The following is a 17,832-nucleotide window of genomic DNA, read 5'->3' on the forward strand; positions in this document are numbered from 1 at the left end:
TCTTCGAAACAAAAGACCGAGTCTATTAATATACAGTACCTATTTTCTTGAATTTGAGTAGTGTACTTTAATAGTGCCTTAGAATTGCACTTTGAATATTTATGAGCAATTGGGACTTTACCTTTGCAGCATCTTAGCTTTGATATTAAGGGAATCCTGGAGCATATCTGCTTTGTGACTGGATAAATGAAAGTTACTAATAGGTGTTTGTGTTTGACATCTGTATATTGTACTTTTTAGCATATCTCAAGTGTTTTAGTCTTGGTCTAATAGATCTCATTAAAAAAATAGATATCAGCCCCAAGACAGTTTGTCAAGGCTTATATGAGTCCCACAGGACTGAATTGACAATTTGTGTGTGGCTTTCCATGGCAGTCCTCTCGTGGTCTTATTTGATCCTTAACAATTGGGCATTAGCCTCTGATTTATTTTACAATAACTCAATAGAGCAGAATATAATAGTACTGTGTTGTGTGTTTTAGTGGATTTTCTTTTTCACAAAATTTTCTCAGAGCATATATAGGGTGTAAATGATGCATCCTGTCTGCTTTGGGAGCACTAACAATTGATTGGTTAGGGTTTAAGAGCAGCGATGGGAAAGGAGTTTAGTATCCCCTAGTTGCACACCGTATTTAACTGTAGCTTTAATGAGCAATGTCTGCCTCGGAAGCTTTGAGTGATCTTAAATGAATAAACTGAACTCCATAGTTTGAGAGAGAAACAGAGAGAAATTGCTATATGTAAGATTTTTACATACACAAGCATTATAGACTGCATATTTGACATTCAGTTTGTTTTATAGGGCAATGTCTAATGCGTATCTGGGATTTATATTATATCTAGGTTGTAATAGCCATTATCCTGCTTTTAAATATTTTCCCATTTGTCTGAAATTCTTATCATCTGCTTCCACAGTTTGTTACCTTATTTACAACAGTTTACAAAAGGTCTCTGACCATACATATCGTAGTTTTGAATATTGCTGTTTTATTCAGTCACTTTATGTTTAGGTATCACAATTGCATGGGGGAAATTAACCATCACATTTATACACAATGGCAAATATGTTAGAAATATCTTGAAAGGTAAACTACAATTAAATTTCAGGGCTATTTCATTTTCTTACTCTTGCAGACATAGACTGCAATCCTATACCCACCTAGTAATAAGATGCATTGTACTCAATAGGGCTTATTTTTCAGTACACATGTATAGGATTGCAGTGAGTATATTTAGACTCAAAGCACTCGTTTATGCTAACTTCATTAGGCAAAAGATTAAATAAATCACCAACACTCTACTATGTACATGTTCTGAGCCGGTTGGGTGGTTTTATTTTGTTTCTAAAGGTTTACTAAACATACATAATTTGTAATTTGACATGACTGCAGAAAGATATCAGAATAGTTATTCAGCCTCATTGAATTTATGTATTTCTACCACAATACTTTAATGTATATTGGTATATAATCAAGGGTTTTAGAGTGCAGCAAGCCATATGCATGTTCATTTTGGATGTAAATATATCTTCCCATTTCTTCTTTTTATTTTAGAAGAAGTAGCTATAAGAGAAATTGAATGTTTCTAGAAAGAAAGCAATAAAAATTTAATTCACACAATTGTCATTTGCTGAGCCTTATGGGACATTATAGCACAGAGTATACTGATATGGAGACACTTGTGATAATTCTCACAGTTTTCAACTTATTAAACAATTTTGAAATCATTAATATTTAATTGGATCAGTTGTTCTTTATCGTTTTAATTGTGCATGTGTGTTTTGGAAAGGTTTTGTACGAGCCAGAGTATTTTGTACGAGCCAGAGTATTGCTTTCATAAATAAGGGCAGCTTTCCTGGTAGGCATATGTATTGAAGAATTTTCCCATATGGTCATTTTTTGGTGGCTGGGTGGAAGAGGAGAGTGACTTGATATACTGTCTAGTCATCCATTATAAAGGATGTTTCTAGCAATCCACTAACTGGGCTTGTAAATGAAAAAAATGATATGAACATGAAGATATGGATAGGCCTTTTCTTGATTGAAAGTTCTAATTAAGTGAATAGAGGAAAATTAACTGAAATTAGCTGTCAGAAAATCACATTTAAATGAGTGATGAGTTGCTCAGGCAGTAAACATTTAAATGATATAAATTGCCATTTAAGTGTATGGTTTAATGTTTGTCATGCATTAACATGACATGAGATTGCAGTGACAATCAAGCAGCTTGCTCTAATTTGAACATATTTAGGGCTTTTGTGCGAAGTGTGCCACACAAATTAAGACAATTGCTGTTTTTATGTGTCAATTTAAATGTTTCTTCAGGCATCATTTAATGAAACTAACCAATCATTTCTGTATGCACACTGCAGACTAGTTTCTCAGGGTTTGAGTAAATTTCCCAGTTTAAATTAGGCATTTCCTTGAAAAGGAAGCCTTGCTTAATCTCTGTAAATTACAAAGATGACCTTTTTCTTTACATTGTTTCATCTGCACTTCTTAACCCAAAAGACAATACATTATTGCAAAGCTGATCTTGCATCAAAATGCTGGAGTAATTTTAAGTGTCCCCCCCAATAATAATAATTAGAGTATACTGTGGTCTATTTTTATTAACAAATACTTGCCATATAGTTGATAACTATAGCCTTGATAATTTTAAACTGTCAAACTTGTAGGTTATCCACTCTTGCAGAATGAATGCTTCTATACATTTATCCCCTAAGCCTTCATACAAAGGTTTCCCAATAATTTCACCAACTGGGTAGCTCCATTCAACTTGCTGTTACACACTGGGGCATATCTGACTATTGACTAGATAGGCCTGATTCATATTCCCTGGTTTCCAGGACTCCTTTGCAATGAAATGCATAAAGAACTTTGAATGCTCTGATAATGCATATTGTACATGCACACATACGTATATAGGAGATTCTCTACATTGTGGTCAGAGTTGTACAAATGTCGATAGAAATTTGTTGACAAGTAGAAATAGGGTAGATTGTCTTGCACTATACCAGAGCCAGCATGGCCCAGCAGCAGGGGTAGTATTTGGATATGAGACACCTGGGATTAAAGCTTCTCTTAGCCATCATTCACTAGGCTGCCTTGATCATGTCACTCTCAGGCTCAGTTCCCCATCTGTAAAATGAGATTCAGCAGGAGTTTCAGAAATGGCTGAAAAAAGGTTTTGTAAAGCACTTTTAATAGACAGGACTGTTAAATTAATAGTAATAGAAACAGGCATGTGCGTTCTTAATAAAGAAGCTGAACTGATGCTAATGGTGGTTTGGGATCTCTGATTAATGTAAAGTCATCAAAGCATATTTAAACCATTCATTCTGCTTCTCTTCCTTTGCACTAGGAGCTCTGCTGCAGGCCTTTGCTTAGAGTCATTCCAGGGAACTCTATACAGCCCTTTTAATAAAACTGTTTTGGTTTTTCATATTACCCACCCCCACCCCCCAAAACCTGTTGTTTTACCAACATTTCTGTGATGAGTCATAGTTAAGGTTCAAAAGACAATACAGTATGAGCCATGATCAACATTTGCACAGAATGGCCTGATGCTTTGCCTGGGCTCATTGAGACTCATCCACATAGCACTACGCCAGGGGTCAGCAAACTTTGTCAGCAGGGGGCTGGTCAATTGTCCCTCAGACCTTGTGGGGGGCTGGACTATATTTTTTGGGGGGGAATGAACGAATGCCCATGCTCCACAAATAACCCAGAGATGCATTTTAAGTAAAAGGACACATTCTACTCATGTAAAAACACACTGATTCCCAGACTGTCCGCAGGCTGGATTTAGAAGGCGATTGGGCCGGATCCGGCCCCCAGGCCTTAGTTTGCCTACCCATGCACTAAGCCAGTGTTTCCCAAACTTTTTTGGGCAACGGCACACCTGTTTACTGAAAAAAAATCTCGCGGCACACCACCATTAAAGCCCCGCCCCGTGACGTCAGCGCGCAGCGTCACGCCGGGAGGGACGCACGAAAGTGAAAGTTTTTTCCCTCCCCCCTCAGTCCCTCGCTCGGAATTCAGCTCGTTTGGGGCATCGCTCCGGCTGCTCCCTCTCCCGCCGCGCAGGAGCAATGCCTCTCTCTGGCTCTCCCTCCGCGCAGGCTGAGGGAGGGAGGGAGGTGCGCGTGTGACCCGTCTCTGCTGGGAGACCAAACCCAGCGAGGCAGAGTCGCGCGGAGGCGCCCAGGCAGCGCTGCCGGCTGCGAGGAGGAGCGCCAGGCAGCAGCAGGAGGCGCGGCCTCTCCTCGCCGCCGCCGCCGCCCCGCCTCTCGCCGCCCGACTCGCCCGCCTCCCTCCAGGCATCTCGCGGCACACCAGCCGATGTCTCACGGCACACTTGTGTGCCGCGGAACACCGGTTGGGAAACACTGCACTAAGCCATGGTTTACTGTTGCACTAACTCTGCCTTTGTGAAACATTTTTTCCAAACCAATTATGTATTGTAACTATTTCATTATTGTTAAGTAACATTGCAGTCAGGAAATAAGAAGCTACATAAACAGTATTGTGTTCTTTTGCAGGCTTTGGAGAGCGAATTTGTTTCCTGCCAGCTCCACCAGTGGATTGATCTGATTTTTGGCTACAAACAGCAAGGGCCTGAGGCTGTCAGATCTCTAAATGTGTTCTACTATTTGACCTATGAAGGGGCTGTCAATCTCAATTCAATAACTGACCCAGTACTGAGAGAGGTAAGCTTGTTAATGTCTGGGAGAATAAAGCATCACAAAGAACTCCATTCTTACATTAGTATTCATACAATTTATGTATGTGTGTTACAATAACAAAACTTTGTTGCTGTTGTTTAGTCGTTTAGTCGTGTCCGACTCTTCGTGACCCCATGGACCAGAGCACGCCAGGCACGCCTGTCTTCCACTGCCTGCCGCAGTTTGATCAAACTCATACTGGTAGCTTCAAGAACACCATCCAACCATCTCATCCTCTGTCGTCCCCTTCTCCTTGTGCCCTCCATCTTTCCCAACATCAGGGTCTTTTCCAGGGAGTCTTCTCTTCTCATGAGGTGGCCAAAGTATTGGAGCCTCAGCTTCACGATCTGTCCTTCCAGTGAGCACTCAGGGCTGCTTTCCTTAAGAATGGATAGGTTTGATCTTCTTGCAGTCCATGGGACTCTCAAGAGTCTCCTCCAGCACCATAATTCAAAAGCATCAATTCTTCGGCGATCAGCCTTCTTGATGGTCCAGCTCTCACTTCCATACATCACTACTGGATAACAGTAACAAAACTGGATAACAAAACTACATTGGTTTAAACTTACTAACGTGCAGTTTGTTTGGGTCTTTCTTGCCTTATGATTTTCAAAGCAGACATTAGAACCTTAGAATAACAATTATCTGACAAAACAGATTGCAAAATAAGTTTAGTTTATTCATATCTGTGATGATTAGATTGTTTATCAATTACCTCACCCTTGCAAGTTACCAGTGAGGCGGTTTTGCAGTTTTGCTTTGCTCACCTTGTCCTATTTGGCTTCTTTCCTACCCTCCCTGTTGCTGAGTTAGGCAACCACCATAGTGCTTTATATTGCTTCCAGGGTGCAGAGTGCTAATGCAGCTGCTCCTGCTGTTTTCCCATCTCAAGCTAGCAAGCAAGTAGACGGTCACCATAGCATGGTTTCATGGAAGCGTAATGGTAACTGCACGTACATTATCTCTCTGTTAGCCCAATTAGAGCACAAGCCTTCTTAGCAGAAGTTTCTGTCAAGCACTCAGAGAAAACCATGAATACAGTGCCAGGGTAACTGCTGGTCCCATATTTTAACGTCTGAGAAAGACACTACTGCATGCTCATAACATCTTCTTTTAAAGCTGCTCTTAGAAACTTCCCTCCCTTCCAATGCTTCTTAAGTTAAAATCTAAAAAGCAGTTTGGGGGATTTGGAACGACAGCTATTCAAAGAGTAGCAAGTGCTGTTAAACCACATTCGGAAGTATCAAAAGCTTAATCCATATCCTTACATCGTTCAGGATTGTGGCTTATGCTTTTAAAATCTTAGCTGTATAAAGTAGTAGTGTAGTTTTACTAGATATTTAAAGTAGTGGCATATCTTGATACAGATGTTTAATACAACGGTAAGTAAAGTAAAGTAAAATAATGAAATACTTCTAAATGTTCCTGTCAGGTTTCACATTGCGGGCTTTTAGGGAAAAGCCTAGAGTGCTTCAGATGGATAGTTTTTAAATCAAAGAATGAATATTAATATTATTCATTATTATTTATTAAATTTGTATACTGCCCTTCAACCATCGATCTCAGGGCAGTTCACAACATAAAAATACAAGATAAAAGCATAAAATGCACAACAAAAACAAGTGCAAAAAAAATCACAAACCAATAACCCTGTCCCCCAGACACATTTAAAAGGGTATAGGATGTAACCCAGCCAGGTGTATAATGAAGGCCCCAACTGAACCTCTGTGGGGAGAACACTCCACAAACTGAGCCATGTTTCCAACCTTCAGACTCATGTGGAGGAGGCACATGAAGAAGGGCCTCAGATTATCATTGCAGGGTCTGGGTAGGTTCCTATGGAGATAGGTGATCCTTGAGGTATTGAAGTTCTGAGTCATTTAAGGTTTTATAAATCAAAACCAGCACTTTGAATTGGGCCCAGAAACTAATTGGCAGCCAGTGCAGTCGAACCAAGATTGGTGTAATATGCTCAGACTATCTTGCCTGATGGCCAAACTTTGCATCAGCTGAATTTTACAAATTGTCTTCAGAGGAAGCCCTACATATAATGTGTTGCAGTTATCTAACCTAGAGGTTACCAGAGCATAGGAAAGAGTAGTTAGACTCCCCCTGACCAGATAGGTGCACAGCTGGGCCACCAGCCGAAGCTGATGAAAGGCACTCTACACCAGTGTTCCCCAACCTTGGGCCTCCAGCTGTTTTTGGACTACAATTCCCATCATCCTTGACCACTGGTCTTGCTAGCGAGGGATGATGGGAGTTGTAGTCCAAAAACAGCTGGAGACCCAAGGTTGGGGAACACTGCTCTACACCACTGAGGCCACCTGAGCCTCAAGCAACAGCAAAGGATCCAGCAGTACCCCCAAGCCACATACCTGCTCCTTCAGAGGAAGTGTAACCCCATCAAGAACAGGCACCTCCCATTCATCTGGTCTAGGGAACCGCCCACAAATAGTTCCTCAGTCTTACCTGGATTGAGCTTCAGTTTGTTGGCTTCTTATCCAGTCCATTGCTGAGGCAAGACAGTGGTCCAGCACTTCTACTGCCACACCTGCAGATGTAAAGGAGAAGTAGAGCTCTGTTTCACCAGCATATTGCTGACAATGTATTCCAGACCTCTGGATAACTCCACTCAGCAGTTTCATGAAGATACTTAACAGCATAGGGGATGAAATAGAACCCTGAGGAAGCCCACATTGAAGGCTCCATGGGGTCAAAGAACACGCCCCAAGAAAACCCTCTGGGAGATTAGCAACTGGCTGGTAGTTACTTTTATTTTATGAGACCAGGGAGGATTGATTGAGGAGTGGTTTTACCACCCCCTCTTGCAAGGAGGCATTTATCACCTCCCTGGCCCAGCTAGATGTTCCCTTCCTGCCAGTTATTATCAGCCAAGAGGGGCTCAAGTGTTCATCGTCCTGATGGATCCAAGCGCAATGTCCACATCCTTGAGCCTTGCTAATTGAAACACGTCCAACACAACAGGACTAAGTGCTCTGGACACCCCTTGAGATTAATCTGCTGTAGCAGCGGAGTCAAAATCCTGGTGGATGTCCTCATTTTGCTTTGCAAGCAAGTCACAGCAAGCTGCTGTCAGTTCCACCACCTCCTTCAGGCCAGATTGTAAGAGGCCCTGCACTGCCCTGAAAAGCTCTGCTGGAATGCATAGTAAGGATGCAGGGGAGGCAGCAGAGAATGCTTTCTTTGCTTCCTTCACTGCCACTCGGCGACTGATGTCAACATCCCCCACTTTCAGATCACCTTCTTCCTGCCCAGTTGAGTAAACAAGGTCCAGAGAGTGGCCTGCCACATGTGCTGGTGACATGTTGGGACAGACTCATGGTTTTCATGGCAGCCATGAAGTCCTGAGCCACCCCAAAGTCTGTTGCCTCAGCATGGATGTTGAAGTCCCCCAAAACCAGCAGTCTAGGAGTGTACAACCCAGCCTCCAAGCCCAGCTCTGTAAGCTCAGGCAGGAAGATGCTAGGCAGCGAGATGGGTGGTAAACCATCAGAATCCCTAACTGTTGCAATTGCCCAGTGTCAGGACCACACACTACAATGGATAAAGAGCTTGGCTGTGAACCCTGTTATGACCAGCTCCATCTCTTGGCCACCATTTTATGGCTGGTAGGTCTCAATGATTTTCAGCACTCTCGGGGGGTGGGCTTGGTGATAGAAATATTTTAAACCCCTGGTCAAGTAAACTTGATATAATCACACCCAGTGTTTCCATGTCCCTTGCAAGCAGGAGATAGTTAACCGGAATGAAATAGGGAGATGCTAAAAGTGTTGTTGACATTCCATCATGCGTTACATTTATGGGTTGCTATTGGGCAGACATGTGGGGGAGACATTGGTTCATGGCAGTCATGTATCCCCTGTAATATCTAGTTAGGTCCTTAGAAGCAAAGATAAAATCATTCAGGGTGTGTCTAAATTTGTGTTTTCAGCCAAAAGGAAAAGGGGCATAAATTTTTTTTGCTGAGAAGTACCGGATGCTAAAAACCAACACATTATTTCTCACTATGATGATTTCCCAAATAGTTAACACATGTGGCAAACTAGCATCAGTATGATTTCTGAATAAAAGGATTTTATTACCTACTTTACTATTTCCATGATGTGATCAGCATAACAGCCTGCAGCACATTAAACTTTTATGTAATTTTTAATTGTCCCAAAACAGCTGTATTGCCAATAAAACTGAGAGGCAAGCTCGCTCGTGCTTTGGCCTAAAACAAGGGTTTATTAGCCAAAATAAATAAATAAATAAATAAATAAAGATTAGAAATCTATTCTGAAATGTTGTGAGACATCTTAAAAAAAGACTTCAACCTTTTGTTGTTCTGCTGAAATTGTGTTATGTTCCTTGGCTTTCCCACACAAGAGCATGGGGTTTGTATTTACTCTCTTGTATTTTAATTCCTTCCCATGTTCTGCAGGATAGATCAGGAAAAGGGTGAAAAGGAGCATTAGAAAGGTCAGGACTGCAACGATAGAAGAGATTATGAGCGGAAGCAGACTCTAAGATGCTTCAGGGTTAGGTCACAAATTATCCCTTACAAATAATCTCCAGCAATAAAAACCAAGCATAGTCTTCATAATTGTTTGAATCCGTCCTGTATCCATATGCAGCAACAATGGGTGGAGAGGTTTTCAGAACAAATGTCCCTGAAAGCAGCTCCATGTGTTCCAGATCTTTAACCACGTATGGCACAATTGAATGTAGAGGCCAATGGTTGTTGTTCAGGTGTGCATCTTTAAGAGAGTCAGTGTTTTAAAAAGCCATACTAAGCAATGATAAAAGAAGAAAGTAGATAATGAAGAAGAAAGGTTTTGCTAATATATTCTAGATTACACATTTCCTTTTCCAAGCTGTTTTTCTTAAAATTAGATTTTATTCTAAATTTAAAACTGCAAGAATTCTTATTTTTTAAATCTAAGAACTTTTCTGGTGTATGTTTAGGAGTGATTATACACACAAATCAGTGTGCTAAATATGCATACTCCAAATTAACCTCCCAATAGCTAACATGCTGAAAAGTAGAATCTTATATCCATCTCCCCTCATATCCCATGGCTACAGTGTAAAATGCATGTGTGTGTATATATTTAAAAATTGTGACATCAGTTCTGATGTATTATATCTTGAAGATTCCAAGAAGAATTGGGTACCACCTCAACCCAAGGTGAATTATTCTGCTTTTAGTTATGAGTGAAGGTAAAAGTAATATGAAATCTGATTGTGTGCATATCTCTCTGTAATCATACTGATATGCATGTGATAAATTGCCAATCCATGTGATAAATGAATTTGTCATGCACCTCTGACAGGCTCATCATCTCTCTGTCTGTTAATCCATCTCCTCAAGGACTTACTCTCACATTCCAAAATTCAGAGCAGCTTCCTTTGACCACTATCTTTCCCACAGCAAATAAGCTTACCAATGGAAGCTCCATCCTTTTTTCGAAGCTATTAGTTAGAAATCACAGCACAGATAAAATCTATACTTTAACTTTCAGTACCCCAAACTACCTTACAGCACAATCCTGTGTTTATCTACTCAGTTCAATGGGGCTTAGTCCCAAGGGTCAGCATAGGTTTCCAGACTTTGTTTCCTTGAGAATGTTTGCTGATTTCCCTAAACAGTTTCAGATTTTCCTATTGTGTGATATTAGGGCCTCAGAGAACAATTATAACTGAACACAGTTTTTGAAAAGTCATATTCAAGTCACTATCAATTAATCAACAAGGTTGTGCCTTTTTAAAAAGAAGTGATATAGTGCATTTTAAAAAGAGATGGTGTAACTCATCTCCTGGAATGCATAGTGTACAATCGTTCATTTATGCATGGGCTTTCAAATTCAAACAGAAGGCAGCTGTCAGGGAACTGCCATCGGAGGAACAGGTGGTGGAAGGGCTCACGGAGGCTGGGAGAGACTCAGCAGCTGAAGCAGGAACCAGCAGGGGGAGAGGTGGGTCTCCGGTGGAAGGGCTCACGGAGGCTGGTAGAGACTCAGCAGCTGAAGCAGGAACCAGCAGGGGGAGAGGTGGATCTCTGAGGGAAAGCGAGCAAGAGGGAGGGCTCAGGGACACGTCCAGCGAGAACAGTGGGGAGGTATCTGAAGCTCCCATAGGGAGACCCACTCCTCGCCGGAAACTGTCACGCCGCGAGTCCAGAAGACGTGTTTCCGTTAAGGAGCTTTTATGCTGGAAACGATTCCGAAAGCAACCACTGTCGGAATCTGCAAGTGACTAGAGCAGCCATGTCTGAGGGGCTCCGTCACAGACAGAGGTTTGTGGACTTGCACAAACTCTGAGGGACTACGATTTTACGCACAAGCAGCTCATCATCCCATCACAGCAGCAATAAATTTATAAGTAAAATAATATAACAACAGAAACAGACACTACCAAGCAAATCACACTGCTTTACATGGCATCAGGAAATTGTGTTCAAAGTATACCGTATTTTTCGCTCTATAACACGCACCTGACCATAACACGCACGTAGTTTTTAGAGGAGGAAAACAAGAAAAAAATATTCTAAACGAAACAGTGCATGTATGATTTTTGTGGTTCATGCTGTGGCCACAGACGTGATCTGACGGTGAGTTTGGGGTAGCCCAATGCAAAAATCCTGAGGATCCATGTGGATCCATGTTTTGTAACCATGTTTTTGCGCCATTGCAGCCCCATGAAACAGTGTGTGTGTGTGTGTGTGTGTGTGTGTGTGTGTGTGTTGGTGCAGGCTGTAGCCATGCATATGCTATATGATCTGATGGTGAACTTGGGGTGACCCAGTGCAAAAATCCTGAGGATCCATGTGGATCCGTGCTTTGTAACCACATTTTAAGTGGGGAGGGAAGGAAAAGTATTAAAGGGAGAAGGAACACGCGTGGGGTGGGTGGAGAAGGATGTGGCTAATAATGCAGGAGAGGGGTCTAAGGGGACAAGGAACACGTGTGGGGTGTGTTCAGAAGGATGTGGCTAATAATGCAGGAGAGGGGTCTAAGGGGACAAGGAACACGCGTGGGGTGGGTGGAGAAGGATGTGGCTAATGATGCAGGAGAGGGGTCTAAGGGGACAAGGAACACGCGTGGGGTGGGTGGAGAAGGATGTGGCTAATAATGCAGGAGAGGGGTCTAAGGGGACAAGGAACACGCGTGGGGTGGGTGGAGAAGGATGTGGCTAATAATGCAGGAGAGGGGTCTAAGGGGACAAGGAACACGCGTGGGGTGGGTGGAGAAGGATGCGGCTAATGATGAAGGAGAGGGGTCTAAGGGGAAAAGGAGCTCGCGTGGGGTGGGTGGAGAAGGAGCTTTTCGGAGAGCTGAGCGGGGAGGGGGGAGGGAAAGAGCACTGTTGCTTTAAAGGAGCCAACCGGACAGCAGCCACTTACAGCAGTGTAAGCAGCTCCTTTCCTCTCCCGCTTTCCTCCTCCTCTCCCTCTTTGCTGCTTTACGCATCTAATGGCAAATCCCCTGCAACCCAAGTCCTGCTCAGCGGATCAGCTGAGACGCTGGGAGAATTGTAATTTCCCCCTCTCCCTCATCCCGTGCCCTCCTGTCCCCAGCAGCCTTTTAAAAAACTTTTTTACTGGTTTTCACTGCGCTCGTGGCTCAGAGCCCTCCTGTGCCTGCCGTCCCTCTGCAGCCTCATTGCTCCGTTTAGAGAGCGCACGGACCTTTGCTAGCTGAGGCTGCAGCAGCTGTTGCTGGCTACGCGGCGCTTTTTCCGGCTCGCTATGGCTCCCGTCTGTCCCTCCTCGCGTGTAAGCGGCTGCTGCCCGCTTTGCTGGCATGGCTCTCCTTCCCTCCCTCCTCCTCAGCTCCTCCCCCTCCTCCTGGCTGTAAAGCAAGCAAAGCTAGAGCCGTGCAAAGCCCTGCAAGCGGCTCCTGCTTTGCTTGACTGACGGCAGCCTTGGCTCCTATCCGTGCATTCGCTCCGTAACATGCACAGGCATTTTCCCTTACTTTCTAGGAGCAAAAAAGTGCGTGTTATGGAGCGAAAATTACGGTAATTATTTTCTCTCGGTATGATAGAAAGCCCTGCATAAGATAAATGCCAAGGCAAGTTAATCTCACATTCTTATTCTTATTCTTATTCTTATTCTTATTCTTATTCTTATTCTTATTCTTATTCTTATTCTTATTCTTCTTCTTCTTATTATTATTGAGAACAAGAAAAAATAGGTTAATTTATGCATCTGAACTGCAGTTTTGAAATCCATTTATTGCTTTTTCACTTTTCTGTAGGCAATTCTATGTGGATTGGTAAAGTCCAATTTAAACACGTGATTAGCAGTCTGAAAGGTCTGAAAATACCTTTTTTAAAATAAAATCTGAAAGGTCTCTTGTGTTGCATTCAGACATACAGATAGCTGAAAATACTAGTGCAGACACGCTGAGATGCACCTCTTTGTGGCATATATCCTAAACATCTTTCTAATACTAAAATAGAACTATGTAGATACCTAAGAGGAGGCTATAAGTAATCAGAAATAGCTTGCTTTTTAAATGGCTTCATTTATTCATTGAAGTATTTATAATCCACACTTTACCTGAAGGTCCCAAAGTGGTCCACAATAAACAATAAAACCATACTGAAGAATAAATAACTTAAAACATCATAATAAATGTCAGTAGCATTCACAGATAAAACAAACAGCATAAAGTGAAACGAAACATTCTAAGGTTTCCATGCATGTCATTTATAGTCCTAAATCCATCTTTGCTGTTTAGACCCTGGTGACATCAGTGGCTAGGAATACTTTTTTTCCAGCTTCATCCAGTAAAACAATCATGGCTGTTTCTGAACCAAGATAGTTCAGAAATCTGCTTAACACCAGGTTGGATGACTACAACGTGCTATATATAAGACTGTCCTGGAGGTTGGTTTGGAGCTAGTGCAATAAGCAATGGCTTGACCGCTCATTGGAGCAGGATATAGCCACCATGTTAGGCCACTGCTGGGAGAATTGCACTGCCTGTCAGTTAGCTACCAAGCTAAGTTCAAGGTGCTGGTTCAAATGTGTAAAGTCCTATGCAGCTTGGTATAAGACACCTGAAAGATTGTCTCACCTGCTTTCTTCAGTAGGTGATTTACATACAAAACAAAAATTGGATCTTTAGTGTGGTGGCCTTTGGAATTCTAATTGCGTATTAGACAGGCACCATTGCTTTTGCCTTTTTGATGCCTACTTAAGACCATCCTCTTCTAAGAAGCCTTTTCAGCAGAGATCTTTCTGAATCTAAATCTGTACAGTGGTACCTTGGGTTAAGAACTTAATTCGTTCCAGAGGTCCGTTCTTAACCGGAAACTGTTCTTAACTTGAGGTACAACTTTAGCTAATGGGGTTTGCTGCTGCGCCGTCATGCGATTTCTGTTCTCATCCTGAAGCAAAGTTCTTAACCCAAGGTACTATTTCTGGGTTAGTGGAGTCTGTAACCTGAAGCGTCTGTAACCCAAGGTACCACTGTACTGGAATTGTTTTTAGATGTTTTCCCGTTTGTGTGCTTGCCTCCCTTGCCAGGAAGGGACAAGATACAAATTTAATGAATAAAATCCCTCCTCAAAAGGCTGCACAAAGAGCTGTGCCTTCCCCTGACATTGAATGGAAAACTGTGTAGAGACGAGTTGCACTTCAGAAGGGAGGCTGTTCTAGAGATCTGGAACCACTGCAGGGAAGGCCATCCCCCAAACCTCTGCAATGCAAGCCTTTGCTTAGCACAGGGGCCACCAAATGGGGTTCCTCAACAGATCTTGGTGAATGGATGGGGTTGGTCTGGGTGGAGGCATTCTTTCTGATATTTGGGGCCCACATACAATTACTAAATAGAAATTAGTCTCTTCCTTAGCATTTGTTGCCTTCACTTTTACTGCAGTTTCTTGTGTTAGTCTTTGTTCAAAAACCCTGAAGAATCCCAGTTTTTGTGGATCAGATATGATGGAAATGAACACCTAGAGCTCTGCGTAGCTATTACCTCACTTCCTGTTTTCCACTCCTCTGAAGGTCTGACATATATTGAGCCTGAGCATTTTCCAAAATTGGTTATTTCATACAGGCCAGCATTTGAATGATGGGATTTTTTCTCACCAGCATCAGCAATGTTTAGTTTACCTCAATTTAATGACAGCAGTAGCAAGTCTGCTATCCTATCAGATAGAAAGTATGTTTGACTTCTCAGTCCTTTTCATCCATGGTGGGAGCCAGGTATTTCAGCTCTAAATCAGATGAAGACAGCTGAGCTAGTGAATCTTTCAGGAAATCTAAACACATTTGTATTTATAGCCTGGTCTTAACAGTCACTAACTACTTTTAAATTATCAGCAGGTCTTGTTTACATGCAGATGGAGTACAACCTTTGATGCATGTCTTAGAAATTCAGTAAAGTGATTACAGGACGCTGCAGCAAAGGAGTATATTTCAAATGTGTGAATAAAATAACTGAATACTACATTTATGCACAATTCGAAAGTGTTGTAGAAACAAATATGTTGGAAGACTCACTAGCCAGAAGTGTGTTGCCCAGATGGTTTGCTTGACACAGCACACAGCACAGAAACTGTGAAAAGCTAAATAAATGTTAAGGATTAGTCTGTTTTTAATTGAAAACCTGCATTTAAAATACCATAAAACTGTGCCAGATTTTTTATTTTTTTAAAAAAGAACATATCAAAACCAAATACATTGTTTTCATGGCCACCTGGAGTTTAGCTTGTCAACAGTCCTGGGCACTGGGCTGTGATCTCTTTCTCTGAAGCTTAGTGAAAAACAGGCCCACTGCAAGATGGTAATATATTCAGGGGTGTGTTTTGGGGTTCCTTTTTTTTTTTTTTTAGGAGAACCTGCTTCATACTTCACCATGAATTAATTTTGTTTGGATAAGGATCCTCTGAGGAAAGGGTATTCTGCTTGTATCTATTACCAGTTAAAGTTTTAAAAGCAAACTCCATTTAGTGAGGAAAAACCTTTGTTCTCAAGCACTAACTGTGTATTTTTTTAAATGGTGATTTAATGACAATATCAGCATTTGATGTTTCTCTTTAAGTAACACTATTTTGATATAAATAAGAACAAAGTAGTGTGATAATTTCTTCGGCACACCTTGTAATTACCTTGAGAAACGAAACTCGGTTGGCTCCGGCACAAGAGCAAGCAATAAGAATTACCTTCTTATCAGTAAATTCAAAGGTCCATTTAATTTAACAATCTGGGGTAGAGAACTAGACCAGTGTTTCCCAAACGTTTTTGGGCAACGGCACACCTGTTTACCGGAAAAAAATCTCGCGGCACACCACCATTAAAGCCCCGCCCCCGTGACGTCATTCGGGGAGCCGGCGGCCCGGGCCTGAGCTGGAAGGAGAGGCGGTGCTTTTCGGCACAAGGCAATCAGCCTGGAATTGTTTCCCGCGCGCTGCGAAAGGGAACAGCTGCGGTCGCGCGAACCCTCCGGCGCTGGGAGGGGAAAGGGCGGAGTCGCAGAGCACCAGCTGGCCGAGCGGTTGCGCGTAGCGTTGCGCTTTTGGAGAGCGTGCGGCTGCTGCTAGGGGATCCGGGGACGTGAGCAGGCCTGGCCCGACCCGGGTTGAAGGAGGACAAGCCGGCAGCGCGCCAAGTGAGTTTGGTTGCGCGCGACGGCCCCCGCTCCCCCCACCCCCGCCGGATCCTCGCCGCCGCCGCCTCTCGCCCGCCTCCCTCCCACGGCACACCAGCCGATGTCTCACGGCACAGTAGTGTGCCGCGGAACACCGGTTGGGAAACACTGAACTAGACATAAGGGGGAAAAACACAACTGCTGTCCAAACCGACAGCCATTTGTTGCTCTCCTTTGCTCTCCATAATGTCTAGTTACTAGTAGAACTTAACCCAGGACCTGGTATCATTATGCTGAGCGCTTTTCTGCCCTGCTATCCAACATTGTTAACCGTGAAATGTGGCAGTACAGCCTGAATGATATTCTCATACTGTGTGAAAATAAGTGTGATGGTTCCTAATCTCATAATGAAATCTGCGCCATCCCCAAAGTATCTGCACTCTTGCATGCATTACATTCAGTCATTCTTCCTTCAAGTTTCTTTGAATTCCTTTGGCATTTTCTCTTAAGTCTCTTTGAAGTATTTTGCAGGCCTATTTTTCTTGTTCCACTTTATCTGCTTATTTCCAGTAGCTAGAGATTTAGGTGTTCTCAATGAGCACATCAGTGTTCCAGACAGAGATACTGTTTGAAATTATCCATGAACCCAGTGCCTCTGAACATTATTGAGTGACATTTGTTTCTGTAGGTTGTGTCTGCTCTGACTAACTGGTTTATTTCAGATTGGCAGCTGGGATTACAATGTAGTAGATGGACAGTTTGCATGAATTGGAGATTGCACTGAAGTTGCACTAGGCCTCAGTTTAATATGCCTGGAATGTACAGATTCAGATTAGAGCAAGTTGCATGACTCTGAAAGGGAAAATAAATCCTTGTTTTCACAAACTGTAATTACTTTTCTGTTTTAACTCACTGGCTGTAATGTAATTGCCCACAACAGCTATTCTTATAATTAGACTGGACAAAGTAGGTTTTCATACACCATTTTCCCCTTCTCACATAAAGTTTATTTTTTACGTATAATGGAGTTCTGGAGACCCGATGATTATGCTTTAAAAAGTTTTACCTTCCCCCCCCCCTTGCCTTCTGAAGTTTCCTCTTCCCACACACACACTCTCCATCGAAAGAGCACCTTGGGAGAAGTAGTGGCACCCCAAAATAATATCCAGTCAGAATTCTACAACCAAATAAAAATGACAACATAGAGCCCTGTTAGTTTCTGCACATAATCTTTGATAATTGACATATTGCAGATGAAAACATATTATTGTTAGGTTTTCCTAGTAGCTCATGATATGAGCATAAGACTTTCAGAGCTGCGTTTATTTTCCTGCCCAACCTAATTTCCATTCTCTACTGATGGGTACCTGATGCATCAGTAAAAAAATGACTTGTGGGAAGCAAATCACATCCAGAGTGACTTTGGCCTTTGGTACTTGCCATCCTGCCTGCTAGTATTGGAAAAGCTAGGCTTCTGTTATCCGCAGTTGATAACAGTTG

The 17,832-nt window shown here is 42.5% G+C and overlaps 1 protein-coding gene across 4 annotated transcripts in view; it reads left to right on the forward strand.

Annotated features, from left to right (window-relative positions):
• Nucleotides 1–17,832, forward strand: part of LRBA (LPS responsive beige-like anchor protein) — a 364,869-nt gene that overhangs the window by 304,897 nt on the left and 42,140 nt on the right. For all 4 annotated transcript variants that reach the window (XM_081208302.1, XM_081208305.1, XM_081208304.1 and 1 more), the window contains exon 48: nt 4,544–4,711. In XM_081208302.1, coding sequence (XP_081064428.1) covers nt 4,544–4,711 — 168 coding nt within the window. The remainder of the gene's footprint in view (nt 1–4,543; nt 4,712–17,832) is intronic.

The sequence above is a fragment of the Podarcis bocagei genome (genome assembly GCF_964188305.1).
Source record: "Podarcis bocagei genome assembly, chromosome: 9".
In the NCBI taxonomy this organism is placed as follows: domain Eukaryota; kingdom Metazoa; phylum Chordata; class Lepidosauria; order Squamata; family Lacertidae; genus Podarcis; species Podarcis bocagei.